At 27.1% G+C, this 19,282-nt stretch overlaps 1 protein-coding gene across 5 annotated transcripts in view; it reads right to left on the bottom strand.

Annotated features, from left to right (window-relative positions):
• The window catches only part of LOC127287142 (FH1/FH2 domain-containing protein 3), a 133,909-nt gene extending 115,243 nt beyond the window's left edge, over nucleotides 1-18,666 (bottom strand). For all 5 annotated transcript variants that reach the window (XM_051313920.1, XM_051313919.1, XM_051313917.1 and 2 more), the window contains exons 1-9: nucleotides 18,631-18,666; nucleotides 16,737-16,818; nucleotides 15,846-16,295; nucleotides 13,764-15,719; nucleotides 13,239-13,604; nucleotides 12,638-12,774; nucleotides 11,834-12,050; nucleotides 10,551-10,650; nucleotides 10,436-10,472 (exon numbers count right to left, since the gene is read on the bottom strand). In XM_051313920.1, coding sequence (XP_051169877.1) covers nucleotides 10,436-10,472; nucleotides 10,551-10,650; nucleotides 11,834-12,050; nucleotides 12,638-12,774; nucleotides 13,239-13,604; nucleotides 13,764-15,719; nucleotides 15,846-16,295; nucleotides 16,737-16,818; nucleotides 18,631-18,651 — 3,366 coding nt within the window. In that variant the 5' untranslated portion in view covers nucleotides 18,652-18,666. The remainder of the gene's footprint in view (nucleotides 1-10,435; nucleotides 10,473-10,550; nucleotides 10,651-11,833; nucleotides 12,051-12,637; nucleotides 12,775-13,238; nucleotides 13,605-13,763; nucleotides 15,720-15,845; nucleotides 16,296-16,736; nucleotides 16,819-18,630) is intronic.
• Between the last annotated feature and the right edge of the window lie 616 nt (nucleotides 18,667-19,282).

Here is a 19,282-nt window from a genome sequence, read left to right as displayed (position 1 = left end):
GTTGAACCATTCCCAAGAAGCACGTAATATAACCTCAATATCAAGGTAATATTACATATAATATTCGTAATATAACGTTGTAATATTACAGTAATCTTACAGTGATCTTAAAATGTCCGCCTCAAGGTAATATTACCGGTAATGTTACTGTAATATTACGCGCTAATATTAAGGTAATATTGCAGTAATATTATACCGTAATATCACAGAAAATTAAAAGGTATTAAAATAACCTGCAACGCTTCTTATTTTAATCCAATTTTGCTTATTTTAATACCAAAATGGATTAAAATAAGCAAAATTTGATTAAAATAAGAAGCGTTGCAGCTTATTTTAATGCCTTTTAATTTTCTGTGATTAAGGTAATATTACAGTAATATTGCAGTAATATTATACCGTAATATTACAAGAGAATATTACAGTAATATTATGGGAACATTTCTTTACGAAAAAAATCTACCCATCCAGGGAATCGAACCCCGAACTCAAAGCACACGAGTCCAGAGTTTTACCAACAAGCCAAATTGACTTATAATATATTTATGTTTTTTATGCTTTATGAATAACTCAAATCAGTCTGTAATATTACTGTAATATTACCGTTAATATTACAGTAATATTTCCGGTAATATTACCTTGAGGCGGACATTTTAAGATCACTGTAAGATTACTGTAATATTACAGCGTTATATTACGAATCTCACGTGTAATATTACCTTGATATTGAGGATATATTACGTGCTTCTTGGGTTTATAATAAATATACAGTAAGTGGTATCGTTGTCAAAAATAATACAATATATTGCATACGAATTTTAAAAAGAAAGAGTAGAGATATTTTAAAATTAGTTAACACTGTATAAAATTTGTTAATAGGAAATAATATTTTTCATAATTCTGTTAAATGAAAAAAATTTTTTAAGGATTTTCGAACACGACATCATCGCAACAAATACCTTATAAGATATTTTTCCATTAAAAAAAAGATATATATTGTCAACCAAACCACCCCATCTCTCCATAATTGGTTTAAATTAAAAAAATTTTATCATATTGAAAAAATTAGCTTGGAATGTCTACTTTATAATCCCATTGGGCGCTTTTTGAAATTCAAAATGGCGCCTAAACGACATAAAAAACACAAAAAATCCACTAATATGATCTATATTATTGTTTAAAGCTTCACATATCACGATAAAAATAACCACAACATATAGTTTACTTACAAACAGATAACGTATCTCCATTCAAAATTCAAAATGGCGGATTAAATATGGCGGATAAAATTAAAAATTGAGATAGGCTCGTGAAAATGACTAATTCGGGGTTTTCGAGGTCGCTGGTTACAAATTTGATGTCAGTTTTTAAAAATAATAAATTGCAGATTCAAAATGGCGGACCAAAAATTGAAAAAATTGAGCTAATTTCGTAAAAATGTCTACATAGGAGTTTTTTTTTGGTCGCTGATTACAAATCTGATGTCAGATTTAAAAAAAATTTTAAATGGTTGATGACAAATCTCTATTTAAAATTCAAAATGGCGGATCCAATATGGTGGGTCAAAAATTGAAAAATCGTTTAGATTCGCCTGAAACTTGTTACTCGGGGGTTTTTGGGGTCGCTGATTACGAATCCGGTGTTAGTTTCCAAAAATTCAAAATGGCGGATCCAATATGGTGGACAAAAATTGAAAAATCCTTTAGATTCGCCTGAAACTTGTTACTCGGGGGTTTTTGGGGTCGCTGATTACGAATCCGGTGTTAGTTACCAAAAATTCAAAATGGCGGATCCAATATGGTGGACAAAAATTGAAAAATGGTTTAGATTCGCCTGAAACTTGTTACTCGGGGGTTTTTGGGGTCGCTGATTACGAATCCGGTATTAGTTTCCCAAGTAGTAATTTTCACGAGTCTAGCTCAATTTTTAATTTTATCCGCCATATTTAATCCGCCATTTTGAATTTTGAATGGAGATACGTTATCAGTTTGTAAGTAAACTATATGTTGTGGTTATTTTTATCGTCATATGTGAAACTTTAAACAATAATATAGATCATATTAGTGGATTTTTGTGTTTTTTATGTTGTTTAGGCGCCATATTTAAGTCGCCATTTTGAATTTCAAAAAGCGCCCAACGGGATTAAAAAGTAGACATTCCAAGCTAATTTTTTCAATATGATAAAATTTTTTTAAATTAAACTAATTATGGAGAGATGGGGTGGTTCGGTTGACAAAGAAAGTCCCATTATATATATTTGCAAAATATTTACAAGAGCTCTTTAAAATGAAAAAAAAGACATCATTGTCCAATATTAAATTTCAAAATAAACCTAATATAATATTTGTAATGAAAATTAGGAACAATTCTCCCCTTAAATATTGACAATGAATATTTGTTTCTTTATGTTGCCTCAAAAATTATATGAATTTAAGAGACATATATACATAAAATTATATATATATATACAGTCTTTTCTTTTTCACCTAATTAGCGAGGTTTCCAATTTTCCCCTAACCAATAATTAAACTTTGAATATTTCATAAACTATATAATGTCATTAAAATGGTAAATTAGTCGCACAGTTTCATATAGAGTTCAGACGCTTAAAAATGTTGATTATAAAATATATTCAACAATTAAAAGATATTTTTAAGATAAAAGAGAAAAGTTATTTTGATTATGCAGTATCAATTAATCGTTGGAATATGCGATTACTTGGTATTTGGCCAACTGAAGAAGAAATTTTTTCTAAAATTACATATTGCTTGGCAATTTCATTTGTAGTTCAACCGGCAATTCCAGTGTTATGTTATATTTCAAATATAAAAAATATTTTTAAAGATTTAGATGCAATTTTGTTATTTTTGATAATAATAGGAAGCACAATAAAACTTTCATTTATGAAAATTCATAAGAAAAATTTAAAAATTATTATAGAAGAAATGTCAAATGATTGGAAAATCTTAACAAATATGTGTAAAATTAATCAAAATATTTTAATTTCAAATGCACGTTATGGAAGAAAAATAACCCTATCATTTTTAATTTCCATCTTTACAGCAGCATTTGGTAAGTATATATATATAATATTTTATTTAAAGTCAATTTTTCAAAATAAATAATAAATTTATTTACAGTTTTTATGACCACTCCAATATTACTACAATCGACAAAAATCTCTATTAATTATTCAATTAATAAATTACCCTTTAAATCAAAATATCCTGGTAATTTTGAAACAACACCAATCTATGAGCTTGTATTCACGTCACAAATAATTAACAGTGTATATATAACAACAACAATCATTGCTACCGATTCTTTTCTAATTTTAATTCTACTTCATTTGTGCAGTCAATTAGAAATTATTGGCAATAATATGAAATTTTTATCATATAAAAATTTATATTCACATTTACTACTGATGGAATTTAGACATTGCAATTGTTTCAAATGCATTGTTAAACATTACATTCAAATAGAAAGGTATTAATAATTTTAATTTTTTTTGAATTTAATATATTAAAGAATTTTATTTTTATGGAATGCCCTTTCTTTTTAAGAAACTTCAAAATTATCAAAAATGCATTTAAAATTATTCTTTTGATGCAAATCATTATCGATGTAACAGTTTTATGTGTTGAAATTTACACTATTACTAAAGTAAGTTAAACATTGGATTTATGAAAATTATAATCAAAGAATAATTTTTTATTAATTTGTGACGCAATCTAAAGAAAGGGACCTTAGAAGCAAATTAATTATTAGGTTATGTTTATACGACATTTTTAATTGAACTAAAAGTTTATTTTTGTTTTTGTAAAACTAAAAATTAGATTTTATTTAATATTTTGGAAGACTTAAATATATTATTAGTTCGCATTACGAGTTAAACGTTTTTGTGTATTTTCACTTGAAAATTTCAAAACATAACCTATAATTTTTTACATCTAAGGTCCCATTCTTCAAATTGCGTCACATTTATATATATATATATATATATATATTTAATAATTCACTTTCAGTCAACGTCTAATGGAAATCTTTATGACCTAATTACTTACAATATTTTCATTGTCTATTCTACATTTAATGTTTTCATATATTGTTATCTTGGTGAACTTGTAATTCAAAAGGTATATATATATCATATTTATTGTACAATTAAAATAAATATTATTAATTGTTTAACGATAACATTCGGACAAATGGATTTTTAAATAAAATTTTCATTAACGTTTCTAAAACACACTGATTTTCTCTTCAGGAGGTTTGACAATAAATAAAATTATAAAAATTAATTAAAAATAACAAACAAAAAGACAATGAAATAAAATAAGAATGAAAAAATATTAAAATAAAGACAAATTTTAAAAATATAACAAAAATATAAAGTATAAAACAAGAATAAAAGCAAAATTTTAAAATCAAAATTATAAAAGGAAAGTACACTGAAAAAAAAAAAAATTATTTGATTCAAATAATCAGTTACTTAATTTTAAATAAATATTTACTAGAGCCAAACAATTATAAAAACCAAATAATTGGATTAAATAATCATTTTACCAAAATATTTGTGTATTTGAAACAATTAGCATTTAATTTACTCAAATAAGAATTATTTAATAGAAATTAATATTTATTTATTAATATAGTCAAGTAACCGATTATTTGAATCAAATAAATTTTTTTCAGTGTAGCAAAATAAATAAAATAAATATTAAATACAAAAATTATACAAAGGACACAATATACAAAAATAATAAAACAAATTAATGTACAGAAAACAATAAATATAAAATAATATATACAAAAATAATAAAAATAAATAAATAAAAAACAATTTACCAAATATTGCAATAAAACAAAAATTACAATTTTTAATGACGATTGAGAGAATGATGGATTGCTAATTTTAGTTTCATCGCATTATTTGGTAAATTATTTTTTTATTTGTTCATTTATTTTTATTATTTCTGTATGTATATTATTTTATTTTTATTGTTTTTCTATATTAATTTATTTTATTATTTTTGTATACTGTTTCCTTTCTATAATTTTTTTCCTTTTTTATTTATTTTGCTATACTTTCCTTTTATTGTTAATTTTTTTTTCTATTAATTTTCGTAACATATTAATTTAATTTTCTTGTATTTTTCATTGTCTTTAATTAATTTTTAATAATTAAAATATAATTTAATATTCATTTTTATAATGTTTATTTATTTATTTATTATCAAACTCTCTAAAGAGAATATCAGTGTGATTTCGAAACATTGAAGGAAATTTTATTTTAAAAAATCCATTTGTCCGAAAATTCATCATTTTATTATTTAACCTAATAGTAAATATTTTGCAAAAAAAAAAAAAAAAAAATTATTCACCTATTTTAATCATTTATATATAGAGTTTATCTGTATCTCAAAAAGTATACGAGATGACGTGGTATAATATGGATATAAAATTCAGAAAATTGTTAATTACTGTCATAATACGATCAAACAAACAATTTGAACTTAAAGCAGGAAATTATTTTACAATGTCTTTAGTCACATATAAAAGTGTAAGTTCAAAGAGGATATAAATAATTTTTAAAACAAGTTTTCTAATGAAACAATAAATTACAATTTAAAAAAAAAAATTACAGATAATCTTCACAGCTTATTCGTATGCCTCTTGTCTTTTGGCATTGAGTAAAGAATAAAGAAATGAAAATAATTCAAGAGCAGAGGACTAAAAGTAAAAAATAAAATATATATGATGTATTCCACGCCAAAGTGAAAGTCCATATGCAATTGCATCTCCGATTTTTTTGAGATTTTTTTTCTTTTAGTACTAATTGAGAACTAGCTTCCATGAATTTTTTAAAATTTTTTTAGCAAGCCGTTTTCGAGTTATGGAATTTTGAAAATTGGAGAATTTTCATGACTTTTACTTTTTGAATTAAACTTCCTTAAAATGCATCAATTTTAAAAGTCTTCTTTTTCAAAATGTGTGCTTTTAAACGTACTTTTTAACAAAAAAAATCGAATTTTTTTTTTTAAACGATATTACTATCAAATTTTTGAGTTTTAATGATAAAAAGTCATTTTTCTCATTTGACGTACTGATCGATTTTTTTTAAAAATTTTTTCAAAAAAACTACTTCCTGTTACGAAACTTTTAAACCTAGCCCGATAATGGACAAACAATTTTTACAATATTTTCGGAATTTTTCAAAAATTTTTGAATTTTGAATTTTTTAAAAATATTTTTGGCTTTTTTTTATACTACGTAATTTTATGTATTTTGATAAGCTGATTACAAAAATCATAGTGACAATACCCAAAAATTTGATTTTTATGGTGAAAACCATAAAAAAAAGTCCCAAAATTTATGGTTTTTTTTTCGTTTATTGGGTAAAATATGCAAAATTAAAAAAAAAACTTTCAAACAAAAGTTATAGATCTTATTAAAATACATTTTTTTATTTTATGAATTTTTTTTAATTTTGCATTTTTACCCAATAAACGAAAAAAACCATAAATTTTGGGACTTTTTTTTATGGTTTTCACCATAAAAATCAAATTTTTGGGTATTGCACAGTGGCCGATTTCCCGAAAAACCTGGCCAAAAGTCAAAAAATTTTTTTTAGAAATTTATACTTTTTATTGTTGAATATTATAAAGGAGGGTTCACTGCATAATTTTGCGAAAAAAAATTACACTTTTTTTATCACCAATTTATTATGTGAACAAGTAAAAGTGATCTTTGCCAGAGATTTACTCAGAACGTTTCATAACTATAAATTTTCGTCACAGTTAAAATAGTGAAAATATACTAATATACAGAAGATTTTTGAATATCTTTTTTTGGGAATTATTAACAAAGGTGTATGAAATATGTTGAATGTATTTATAATCACATTTAAAACGTACAGTTTTTAAAAAATGACATTAAACATCGCTATTCATGGCGACGATTTTTGTATTGTTTTATCAACGTAAATCATGAAAATAGTTGTGAAATCCACCGATATCCGCGCTCTACCTGGTATTATCATAAACTAGAATATATTTTTAATTCATTTTAATTGAAATCAGTTGCCCTTTTTATTTCACTAAGCGCGGTTTACCGACAGCGCGTTGCACCGGCCGGCGGTGCAACTGAACGTGAAAGACTGACTTTTTCTTCATTCGCATTCGCTTTAAACTAAAATTTAAGCACTGTCTGTAATTTAAAAAAAATAAGCTCTAACACATTTACGCAATTTTATAATACCAGCAAATATTTTGGATCCGCCATATTGAATTTGATAAAACAAATGTAAAATTTGATTTCAGAAACCTAGTAAACGTAAGTATACTAAGTTTGGTTAAAATCGTACAATTTTTTAATTTTTAGCAAAGTTTTTTAAAATCTAAACGGCCAGTTTAGATCCGCCATTTTGAATTTGACACAACCAATATAAAATTTGAATTCAGAAGCCCAAAAAACATGGGTATACCAATTTTGGTTGAAATCGTATCATTTTTCGATTTTCAGCAAAGTTTTTTAAAATCTAAACGGCCATTTTGGATCCGCCATTTTGAATTTGACACAACCAATGTAAAATTTGAATTCAGAAGCCCAAAAAACATGGATATACCAATTTTGATTGAAATCGTATCATTTTTCGATTTTCAGCAAAGTTTTTTAAAATCTGAACGGCCATTTTGGATCCGCCATTTTGAATTTGACACAACCAATGTAAAATTTGAATTCAGAAGCCCTAAAATCATGGGTATACCAATTTTGGTTGAAATCGTATCATTTTTCGATTTTCAGCAAAGTTTTTTAAAATCTAAACGGCCATTTTGGATCCGCCATTTTGAATTTGACACAACCAATGTAAAATTTGAATTGAGAAGCCCAAAAAACATGGGTATACCAATTTTGGTTGAAATCATATCATTTTTCGATTTTTGGCCAGGTTTTTCGAGAAATCGGCCACTGTGTATTGTCACTATGATTTTTGTAATTAGCGCATCAAAATACATAAAAGTACGTAGTATAAAAAAAAAACAAAAAGAATTTTTAATAAATTCAAAATTCAAAAATTTTTGAAAAATTCCGAAAATATTGTAAAAATCGTTTGCCCATTATCGGGCTAGGCTTAAAAGTTTCGTAACAGGAAGTAGTTTTTTTGAAAAAATTTTGAAAAAAATCGATCAGTACGTCAAATGAGAAAAATGACTTTTTATCATTAAAACTCAAAAATTTGATATTAATATCGTTTAAAAAAAAAAAAATTCGATTTTTTTTGGTAAAAAGGTACGTTTAAAAGCACACATTTTGAAAAAGAAGACTTTTAAAATTGATGCATTTTAAGGCCAGGTCCAAGTGAGGCAGCGCCATCTACATTGAAACTAAAATTTTGGAAAATTTTCAACAGCCTTTTCTTGAAAACAAGAAGATAAAATGCTTTTTCCTTTATGGATAATTGATTATTGGCAAGATATACACCAGCTAAAACTTTTTTTGAGTTAAAATAATAAAAAAAAAATTTCATGTCGATAAATTAAATATGAGAACTTTTTTTTACAAAAAACTGTAACAGTACTTTCTCAGAAATTACAAACAAAAATGCAATTTCCATTTGGAAAATTAATAAACGCTAAAAAATACACGACCTAAGATTTACCAATCACGAAAATAACAAAAAAAAAAAAAAGTTTTTTAACATAACATATTTTACTTATTATGACAGCCGTTTGGTAGGTTATGTATGTCACCAGACGTTTCGCGGTTTTGCCGAAAGGAGGAGATTGGCGCTGTTGCTAACCACCTGAAATACATAATCTACCAAAAGGGTTGTCACAATCAGTAAAGCAGTATCAATATGTTAAATATTTAATAAAAAATTTTTTTTGTTATTTTCGTTATTGGTAAATCTTAGGTCGTGTATTTTTTAGCGTTAATTAATTTTCCAAATGGAAATTGCATTTTTGATTGTAATTTCTGAGAAAGTACTGTTACAGTTTTTTGTGAAAAAAGTTCTCATATTTAATTTATCGACATGAAATTTTTTTTCATTATTTTAACTCAAAAAAAGTTTTAGCTGGTGTATATCTTGCGAATAATCAATTATCCATTAAGGAAAAAGCATTTTACCTTCTTGTTTTCAAGAAAAGGCTGTTGAAAATTTTCCAAAAATTTTAGTATCAATGCTGCCTCACTTGGACCTGGCCTTAAGGAAGTTATGAGCATTCAAAAATTAAAAGTCATGAAAATTCTCCAATTTTCAAAATTCCATAAATCGAAAACGGCTTGCTAAAAAAAATTTGAAAAAATTCATGGAAGCTAGTTCTCAATTAGTACTAAAAGAAAAAAAAATCGGAGATACAATTGCAGATGGACTTACACTTTGGCGTGGAATATATATATATACACAAATATATTCTTTGATTATAATTTTCAGACTAAATAATTTCAGATGTGTATTCACTATTACTGAATGGAAAAGAGAGAGAGAGAGATAGAGCGAGAGAAAATGAAACACAATATAGTATACATGAAATTGTGTTGCTCATTCGGAGAACAAGAATTTCAACCTCTACAATGAACTTTATCCTAGCAAGTGTGTGCCAGTATAAATTGTTTGCCTTTTTGCTTGGTCGAGCCAAAATTTCATCAGGATGAAAATTTCTCTTTCCCTGACGACGACATGAGAAAATGTATCTTTGTTCTTTGTCGGAGAATATATTCGAGAGGAGGGATGAAGGAGAATGAGGATATAGTTCTCTTGATGCGAAGTGTGTAGACGGTAATTGTGTGGTGAAAAAATAATCAGCTAGTACAGCACGTACAACGGGTACTTCTGTCACAAGTGTACGCTTGCACGCATTGTCGACTCAACGTATTTAAGAAAAGAAAAAAAAAAAAAAAAAAAAAAAAAAACTATATACAAGGGTTCTCGGGAGGGTTTCCCCACTTAGAAATAAAATACGAGTTCTTCGCACGAGAGCAAAAGCCAACAATCCCCTATAGTCGAACACTTCACTTTACCTGCGCGACTAAAATCAAATTTTGTCGAGACAAAATACTTTAAGAAAAAAAAAAAAAATGCCTCCTTTATATTAGATTATAATCACGAAAATTTTAAATTATTTCATCAATCAAAAATTTGTTATTTTCCTATTAAATTTTGCACATGTTTTTTGGGGTGTCGAATTACTGAAATTCAGTATCCACATGTGTCTACACGCGTTAAGATTAAAATATATTCAATTCTATAACTCTCGGATTTTTTTTCAAACTTTAAACATAATATGTTTTATATTAAAAACAGATTATCATAATTATTACCTATTAAAAATTTTTTATCCAGATTCATTTAAAAAAAATCTCCGGAATTACTCGCACGAAAATAAATATCAAAAGATTAATTTTTCATAGAAAAATATTTTTGACTCACCGGAATGTAGCCATCGGGTTGAGGTCTGTCTGAATCTCTGAAAAATAGAAAAAAAAGAAATAAATAAATTTTATCAAAAACTAGAATTCATTTTTAACAGAAAAATTTTCTATACCTATTTCTTCGTTGAATTACAGATGTTTTTGGTGTGCTGTCATGAATGATAACTTGATTTGCATCTATTTCCTCGCACTCACTGCTGTCATCTGATGATTCTAAAAAAAAAAAACAAAAAAAATATAATTTATTAAAAAACATTTTTTATTTTCATTAAATAAATAAGAAGCAAACGATATTTTAAGTATTTTATCAACAATTGAAATAGGTAAATTTTATTTCAAAATGTATATTAATAATTTTAAAAAAACAATCGCTTGCAAAGAATTGTTAATCATAATATAAAAATATATTAAATAAATAAATACATTTTTAACAGTTATTTAAAATAATATTAGTTGAAAAAAATACATTGAAAAAGAAATTTATTTAATTCAAATAATCGATTACTTGACTATTATCAAATAAATATTTCATTGAACCAAATAATTTTGGAGTCAATTAAATGGTATTTGTTTCAAATACAGAATTTATTGGTTCAAACACTGAAAGAAAAAAATTTATTTGATTTAAATACTCGATTACTTAACTATTATCAAATAAATATTTACTTCAAACAAATAATTTTTCTTTGAATTAAATAAATTGTATTTAAATCAAATATACATTTTTTTCAATGACAACAATTTATTTAATTCAAATAAAAATTATTTTGGTTCAAGTAAACATTTATTTGATAATATAGTCAAGTAACTGATTATTTAAATCAAATAAATTTTTTCTTCAGTGTACTTTTTGAAATAGAATGGCCATTAAATTAATTTTCATAAAATTTTAATAGAATTCGATTTTTTAATTTAAATGTAATAATAAATAATTTCCAATTTTTATTGATTATTAAAACCATTTAGTTAATTATAATGTTACATTCTTTGAAGAATGAGAATAGCAATAAATTATAGGTTATGTTTATGACAGTAAAGGCACTCTCACACCTTTCTGGCTGCCTGCAGGTTACCATGGCAACGCACGAGTGTGAGTGAGACAGAAAATTTGAATATTCAAATTTTTAAATTTTCTGTCGCACTCACTCTCATGCGTTGCCATGGTAATCTGCAGGCAGCCAAAAAGGTGTGAGAGCGCCTTAAGTGTAAATCCACAAATAGGAACAATTCTCAAACTAATTTTATCTTTATTGCAGATTTTGATTATAAATAATTATTAGAAAGAAACTTTTAATCAGTGGTAAAAAAAACAGTTATCGTGAACATAACCTATAATTTTTTTTTTGTTTCTTTCTTCAGAGTGCGTCGTATATATATGTTTAATTAAATATATTACCTGGAAAATCTTTCTGACGACGCAATCGAGATAATATTGGACTGTGACTCGGACTTATTTCATAACCCAGGAGATCATCAATATTCGTATGAGTTCCAATAAAAGGAGGAAGAGTCGATGGCCTTTTGCGTGGTTTATTGGTCACTGTCATTGGATTATTGTCATATGGAGAATCACGTCCACCATAACTGTCCGGTGGCTCTGGAGGATTTTCAACCTGAAACATAAATTTCTTTTATTAATTTACTTTTACTTTTTACTTTTTAATTTATTTACTTTTTTTTTTTACTTTAAAATAGAACTTTGAGAACTTGAAATATATAAATTTTTTCACTTTAAATTTATTTATTTTAAAGAAAAGACAAAATAAAAAAACTATTTTAGTTTTATAAAATTGAAAATCATTTTAAAATAACAAAGTCTCATTTTTGAAATGAAAACATAACCTTTTGACCAGTCAAGGCAAGTGAACTACGTTAGTCAAATATAGTAATTTGCGCATGCGCGGTACTAAAATCGTCTGCTGTAAAATGTGGTTTTCAAGGCCAAAGCAGAATAGAAAAGTAATCGGAATCGTAACCGGAATAATGAGTTAGAGAAGGATAAACAATATATATCTATCCTTTTCTAACTCCTTCTTCCGATTGCGTTTGCGATTACGATTCCGGTAACGTTTCTATTCTGCTCAGGCCTTCACACGTCTTTCATACCTCAAAAAACAACATTTTTTTATGCACGTATAAAATATTATAAATTCGTTGATAATTTATTTTTTTGACCAACAATATTAAAGATAAAACTTACCCCTTCTGGACTGGCTCGATCTCCAAGAGGTTCATCAGGTGGTGGCGGTGGTGGAAATTCGATGGGAAATTTCGCAAGACCTCGCTTTTTTTCATTTTCAACATCGATATCAATTCTCTCATACGAGCCTGATGAATCTAAATTAGTATTCGAAGTTTCTGTATAAATTTTATGACTCCAATACCAAAAAGATTGAAATGATGTTGTTTCATTTTATAACTCCAACTTAATACCAAAAAGATTGAAATACTGTTTCAATATCGCAAAGTGTTAATGCTTGTATTTCATTGGATTAAAGTTTTTAATCAAGCCAATCAAATAAACGTATTCACACTTTTTAAGATTGGAACAATATCACAGCCACACACACATTAACACACCATACCATCAATATTCATTCAAATGCACTTAGAATAAATTAAACTATCTTAATTTAAAAAAGTGAAATTTTCACTACAAACCAAATAGTGATTGACTTTTGACCACTACAATTTTCAGCAATTTACACTGAGAATCAGTAGATCACTAAATAGTTAACCAAAGTCAATCACTGAATGGTATGCAGTAAAAGATTTCACAGATTCTCATGATTTTGAACTACCTTGACTCGATCCTCTTCTTGATGATGATTTTTTATCATCTTCATCCATCCACCATGCTCTTTCTCCAGATTCAATTTGTCTAATTCTACCAATTGTTTTTGGAAATGATTCTTCCTCTGATTTTGATTTTGACGATGAAACGGGAATAATTACAACACCATCAGGAACATTGTGTGGATCATCACTCATCCACCAGGCTCTTTCACCAGATTTTTGATGCTTAAGATGATTTAATTTATCACTTGATTTTGATTTTAAACTACATTGACTCGATCCTCTTCTTAATGAAGATTTTTTATCCTCTTCATCTATCCACCATGCTTTTTCCTCGGAATCTTGACGCCAGACTTTGAATTTAAATTTACCTGTAAATTTTAAAAATAATAGTAAAATTTTAAATATTTAAATTGAGCCACTGGAAAGTAAAACAAAACACATAAACTTTTGATTTTCATTGCATCAGAATTTATTGATTTCTTTTACTTTCCGGCGGTTCAACTAGATTTCAAAATTAATAATCTTACCATCGTCTGGTAAATTTGTGCTAACAGTTGTTTCCTGACTAATATCATCATTCTTCTCTATTCCCTCGGGTACATTATCAGAATTTGAATCCATCCACCATGGTCTTTCACCTGAATTTTGATGTCGAATTTTTGAATTACTTTTACTTGTTTGTAAATTTTTCTCCGAATTAAAACTTTTGGATAAATTTTGTGATGATATCCTAGTAGAACCAGAATTAGTGTCATTGGAATGTACCCAGCCGTCTGCTTTTATTTCTCCTGTTTCTGATTTGCCTTTAAAAAGTCCAGTAACGGGTGCTAATGCTCTCATTAAAAAACATTTGGCTTCTTCGGTTTTTCCATTTCTGTCATTCTTCAATCTTGGACTTGGAGGTGGTCGCGGTGGTTTATCCATTGTCAAGGATAATTCATCAGCAGACGATGCCAATATACTTGTTCTCGACGATCCAGTGCTCATGTGACTTTTTCCCTCGGGAAATGGCGATTCACTTGCTCTTCTTCGTCTCCTCGAACTTGATCTTTGTTGATTTATTTCTTCCTCATCACTGGCAGACGATTCTGTTGAACTTGTTTCACAATTTTTTTTCAAATTATTTCTTATATTATTATCAATTTCTTTATTCTCAATTTTTGAATTGGATTTTGTAGCTTCGGAAATTGATTCCGAATCTTGTGAACTCGTTGACATGCTTCTTTGACATTTTTTCTGTGTTTTTTGTGATCGCATTGGATCACCATTTTCCATATTAAGCACTGATTTACGAAAGTCTTTATTAACATATTTAATGGGAAATTGTGTTGTATTTTTCATTGCAACAGGTGGTTTTCCACGCGTGTCCGATGAATTTACTTGCCGCGAACTAACTGAAGAACTCGACAATTTCCCAGGCAACGGAGACATTGTCTTTATTTTTGCGCTATGATTCGTCATGGAATTGGTTGACGACGAAGATTTTAATCTGCCAGTTGGCACACTGACAACGGAACCCTCTGACGAGTCGGTACGCGTCATTTGACGAGATAAGTTTTTTAACGAGCTACTGTTTCGTGATATCGACTTTGACTTAGATGATGCACTGTCCGACCTATGTTGAAAATCTTTCCCTTGGCCTTTGAGAATTTCATTTTCATCTGATTTTTTTGATTTTGTTTCCTCTGTCAAAGAATCCAATTGGCATGAGGTATCACTTTTTGATATTGAATCGTCTGTTGATGATTTTCTTTTTTTCGATTCCGAACTTTTAGAAAAATTAGACGCTGAATTTGTTTTTGAATTAGAGTCACTGTTTTTTTTTTCCTTTGGCTTAATTTTCTGTTCGCGATTAGATTTAATTGAAGCATCACTTCTTGAGGATGTTGGACTTGAATATCCATAATTAGTTAAACGTGATACTGTATAATTTCTCGGTGATGTGGATGATGAATTAAATCTATCGAGATATGTGGCCCATGGTGCACTGGTAATTCTACTAGATCCAGAATATCGTGAAAATCTTGAATCATCATTACGATCAACTTGTACCTCCTCATCTTTTGTATTCAATGACTTTTGAATTCGTGGTACTTCTTTTTCAAAAATTTTATCCAATCTTCGAGAATCACCTTGCAATGTTGGCTGAGTTGGTGATGTACCTCTTGAAACAACTTTCAACGAAACTGTTCCACTTTTGTCTGTCTTTTTTTTATCATCGATTTCATTTACACTTGACTGATTCAAATGCCTGACATTTTTATCCAACTCGTCTTGATGTAATTGTCTACCACTATTCTTTGCTTTATTTTTAACTTCTTCCTCGTCTTTTAAAGATTTGTTGTTTGTTCGAATTCTGTCTGTGCTTGAGTAATTTATTGTACTTGGAAAACGATCCAAACTGTTTCGCGATGATAATGAATATCTTCCTCCTGTTGATGAGGCGCATCTTGACAAAGAATCTGATGAAGGTTCAGATACATCTAAAGGGGGGGAAAATAATTTTCAAAAATAGAAAAATTCATAAAAATACACAAACAATGATTTTACCAAAAAGAAAGTAAAAAAATTTAATAAATAATTAAAAAACGAGATTAAAATTTACGTACTGGAAGAAACACTGTGTCTGCCGTAAGATGGGGTTCTGGTGCTGTACATTTTTAAGGAATTTATTTTCGGATTACTGACGTCAGGGCTTGGTTCACGCGAACTTCTTCCGGAACTTGCTCGAATGCTTCGATATGAAACTGACGGAAGTTCAGTTCTTTCTTTTTTTTCAGTTCTTCTTTCGTTTCCAAAATTTCTACTGATACTTGAACCAGGATATGTACTGGAACGATAACATCCAGTGACTTCCGGTTCTCTGCTTGTTGCTCTTGGCGATGCACGACTATATTTGTCCAATTTTGAAAATTGAATATCCGAATTACCAGAACTTGGTGATGAATATTTTTCAACAATCGACGTTGTTCGTCCACTGACACCTGGACTTTTTGATCTTAAATCATCAATCGATGATCTTGACGGACGTAATCTATCTTTTTCATAATTTTTTGAACCTAGAGAACAAATAAATATGAATTTTTCTTTTTTCAAAAACTATCATTCTTTTTATCCAATCTTAAATTTAATATTAAATTTATCACAGTTGAATAAAATTAAGGAAACCTAAACATAGGCGACAATTATTAATCTGACGTTAAAACTCGGTCAAATATATTCACACTTCTTGGCAAAGAATTTATAGAGCATCCCATGAAAGCTCTATTGTCAAAGAAACATTTTAATTGACCAAAACGATAATAATTTAATAAATTCAAATTAAAGACAAAATAAATAAGTTTCGTATATAAATTAAAAAAAAGGGTTTTAAAAAAGAAATTTTAAACCAAATTATCCTTTTTTTAAAGAATATTTTAATTTAATGAAAAATGATAAAGAATAATATTTTACATTTTAAATATAAAAAATAGAGTAGTAAAATAATATTACTCAAATACCTAGACTATTAATGGATGATAAATTTCTTCCAAAATTGCTAGTACCCACATTAGTCCTAGGTTTATACAATCTGGAGTCGTTCTGAAATTTAAAAACAAATCTAAATTATTATACATTAATTTGCTACTATGAATTTAAAAAAAATATAATAAAAATTAAATTGAAAGATTATATATTTACAAAAATTAAAATCAGTTTAGACTTTTTTTGATATTAAATGCAAATCATAATTGAATTTTTGACAATAACAAAAAATTAAAAATGGATATTATGTATTATTTTCGAACTTTATTATTAATCATTGATCATAAAACTGAATTACACTTTTCTTGTGGAAATCTGCCAAATTTTTACTATCATATAGAACCGAGTGCCAATTGGGCTAATCTGGTCTTTTTTTAATCAAAAACATAAAATAAACAAAAAAAAAAAAAAATAATCAAGTAACCGATAAATTTTTTTTTCAGTGTACTGTTAATATAATATTTTTGAAATTAAGAAAAAAAAATGTCTCTACAATCAATTAAAAGCAATAAAGAAATTTTCCTTTTAAAATGGACAGGTGTTGACAGAGATGTTAATAGTTCCAAAATTAGACGACTTATGTACCAAAAAGATGCCGACCAACTCCACGTATACTGAAAATGAGGTTCTGTTGTTTTCGGCGAAAATTTTCGTAGAAAATGCGCGCTAATGTATTCTAAATCTGATCAATGAAATAACAAATCACACGCACATAAAAGTTTGTTTACTTAAAATTTTTTAAAACTGACTTTTTTATTTTTGTTAATGTTACAGTGTTTTAATGTATTTAAAAACACGGAAAAAAAAAAAATTTATTTGATTCAAATAATCGATTACTTGACTATTATCAAATAAAAAATATATATACTTGAATTAAATAATTTTTATTTGAATTAAATAAATTGTATTTAAACATGAAAAAAAAAATGTTCACCTAAAAATAGCGATGTTTCACTAGGACAGCGATATATTTCACTAAAACAGAGAAAGTTTTCGCTGTTCTAGAGAAACATATCGCTATTCCAGATAAAAATTTTTTTTCCCATGAACCAATAATTTCTATATTTGAAATAAATGCCATTTAATTGATTCTAATAATTATTTAATACAAAAATAAATATTTATTTGATAATAGTCAATTAAAATTAAATATTCGTTAATAAAAATAAAAATTGATAAACAATTTTGTAATTTTTGAAAAGAAAAGGAATTTAATTATTAATAAATTAATAATATATAAATCGTTTTTTTAAAATTATATTTAAAACATTTCCCATAAATTGAGCGACAGACATTTTAAATAGTTTCAGACAAAACATTCAATTGCATAATTCTTTTTGAAATGTAACGCCCCTTCTATGTTTTTCCTTTTTTTTCCGGTTTACATAAAAAAAAATATTACTTTTTTTTTTTAATTTAACGATAATATAATATTGAAGTTAACTTTTAGAAAAAATTATTACTATTGTTTATAAAACAATTGTAAAATTATCACCCAGAGAAATGATTTATTTGATTCAAATAAAATATATTTGAATTAAATAAACGTATATTTCTCTCAGAGCCTACTAACTTATTTATTTGGCGTAAATAAAAATTTTATTTGTCAAAAATAAATTTTTCTTTGGCTCAAATAAATTTTTTATTTCAATGAAATATATTTGCAACAAATAAATGAGTTAGTAGGCTCGGAGACAAATATATCATTTCTCTGAGTGTAATTTTGATTTTTTTTTTGTTACTAGATACAATAATAAAAATTAATTTATAATTTTAATGACACAATTAAATTAATATTTAAATTATTTTTTTTTCAAATAAAAACCACAACACATGGAGATAATAAGAAATAATTAATTAAATACTTACGTAATTTCTAAATGAAGACATGACAACGATCCTTTAATTTGTTTTCACTGAATATATCCGTTTCTTTATTCTTGATTTAAACACACGTCGATACACTATAAAATAAAGTCACACATACACAAATCTCAGAAATCACTTATAACTGAATATGAAAAAAAAAGAAAACATGATAGAATAATAAAAATTTGATAGAAATTTAATAATAATTAAAAATTGATCTACATGTATAGGAAGAGGAAGAAAAAACGCGTGAGCGCAAAAGAACGTTGTGTTTTAAAGACGAAGCTGAAATCGTCAAGTGCCGGCGACCCCAGAAACACGTCGTGATTCCTCTTCTTTCTCACTTACACATTGATTTGACATCTTTCTCTCTTTCTCTCTGTTTATCTTATTCTGTCTTTTTTTTTCTTTCTCTTGATGCGTTTCGTTCATTCGCTTGTACGCACTCTCGAGCCCTATTTTAAGAATAGCTATAATCGCTATCCCACTCACACAAACATGATCTCGCAATAAATGTCTCTCTCAACCCTAGTCCAGGCTCAAAACACGTCGTCGTCGTCGTCGTCGTCGTAGTCGTGCAGCTTTCAAATAAGCGCCATAGAATTTCGTTGTGATCGCAAAAAAAAAAAAATAATAATAATAATAATGAAAA

Source organism: Leptopilina boulardi, unplaced genomic scaffold (assembly GCF_019393585.1).
Source record: "Leptopilina boulardi isolate dan_hultmark-lab unplaced genomic scaffold, ZJU_Lbou_2.1 LbouV2_368, whole genome shotgun sequence".
In the NCBI taxonomy this organism is placed as follows: Eukaryota; Metazoa; Arthropoda; class Insecta; order Hymenoptera; family Figitidae; genus Leptopilina; species Leptopilina boulardi.
The sequence above is the reverse complement of the archived record's forward strand: the minus strand, read 5'-3'. Positions and strand labels throughout refer to the sequence as shown.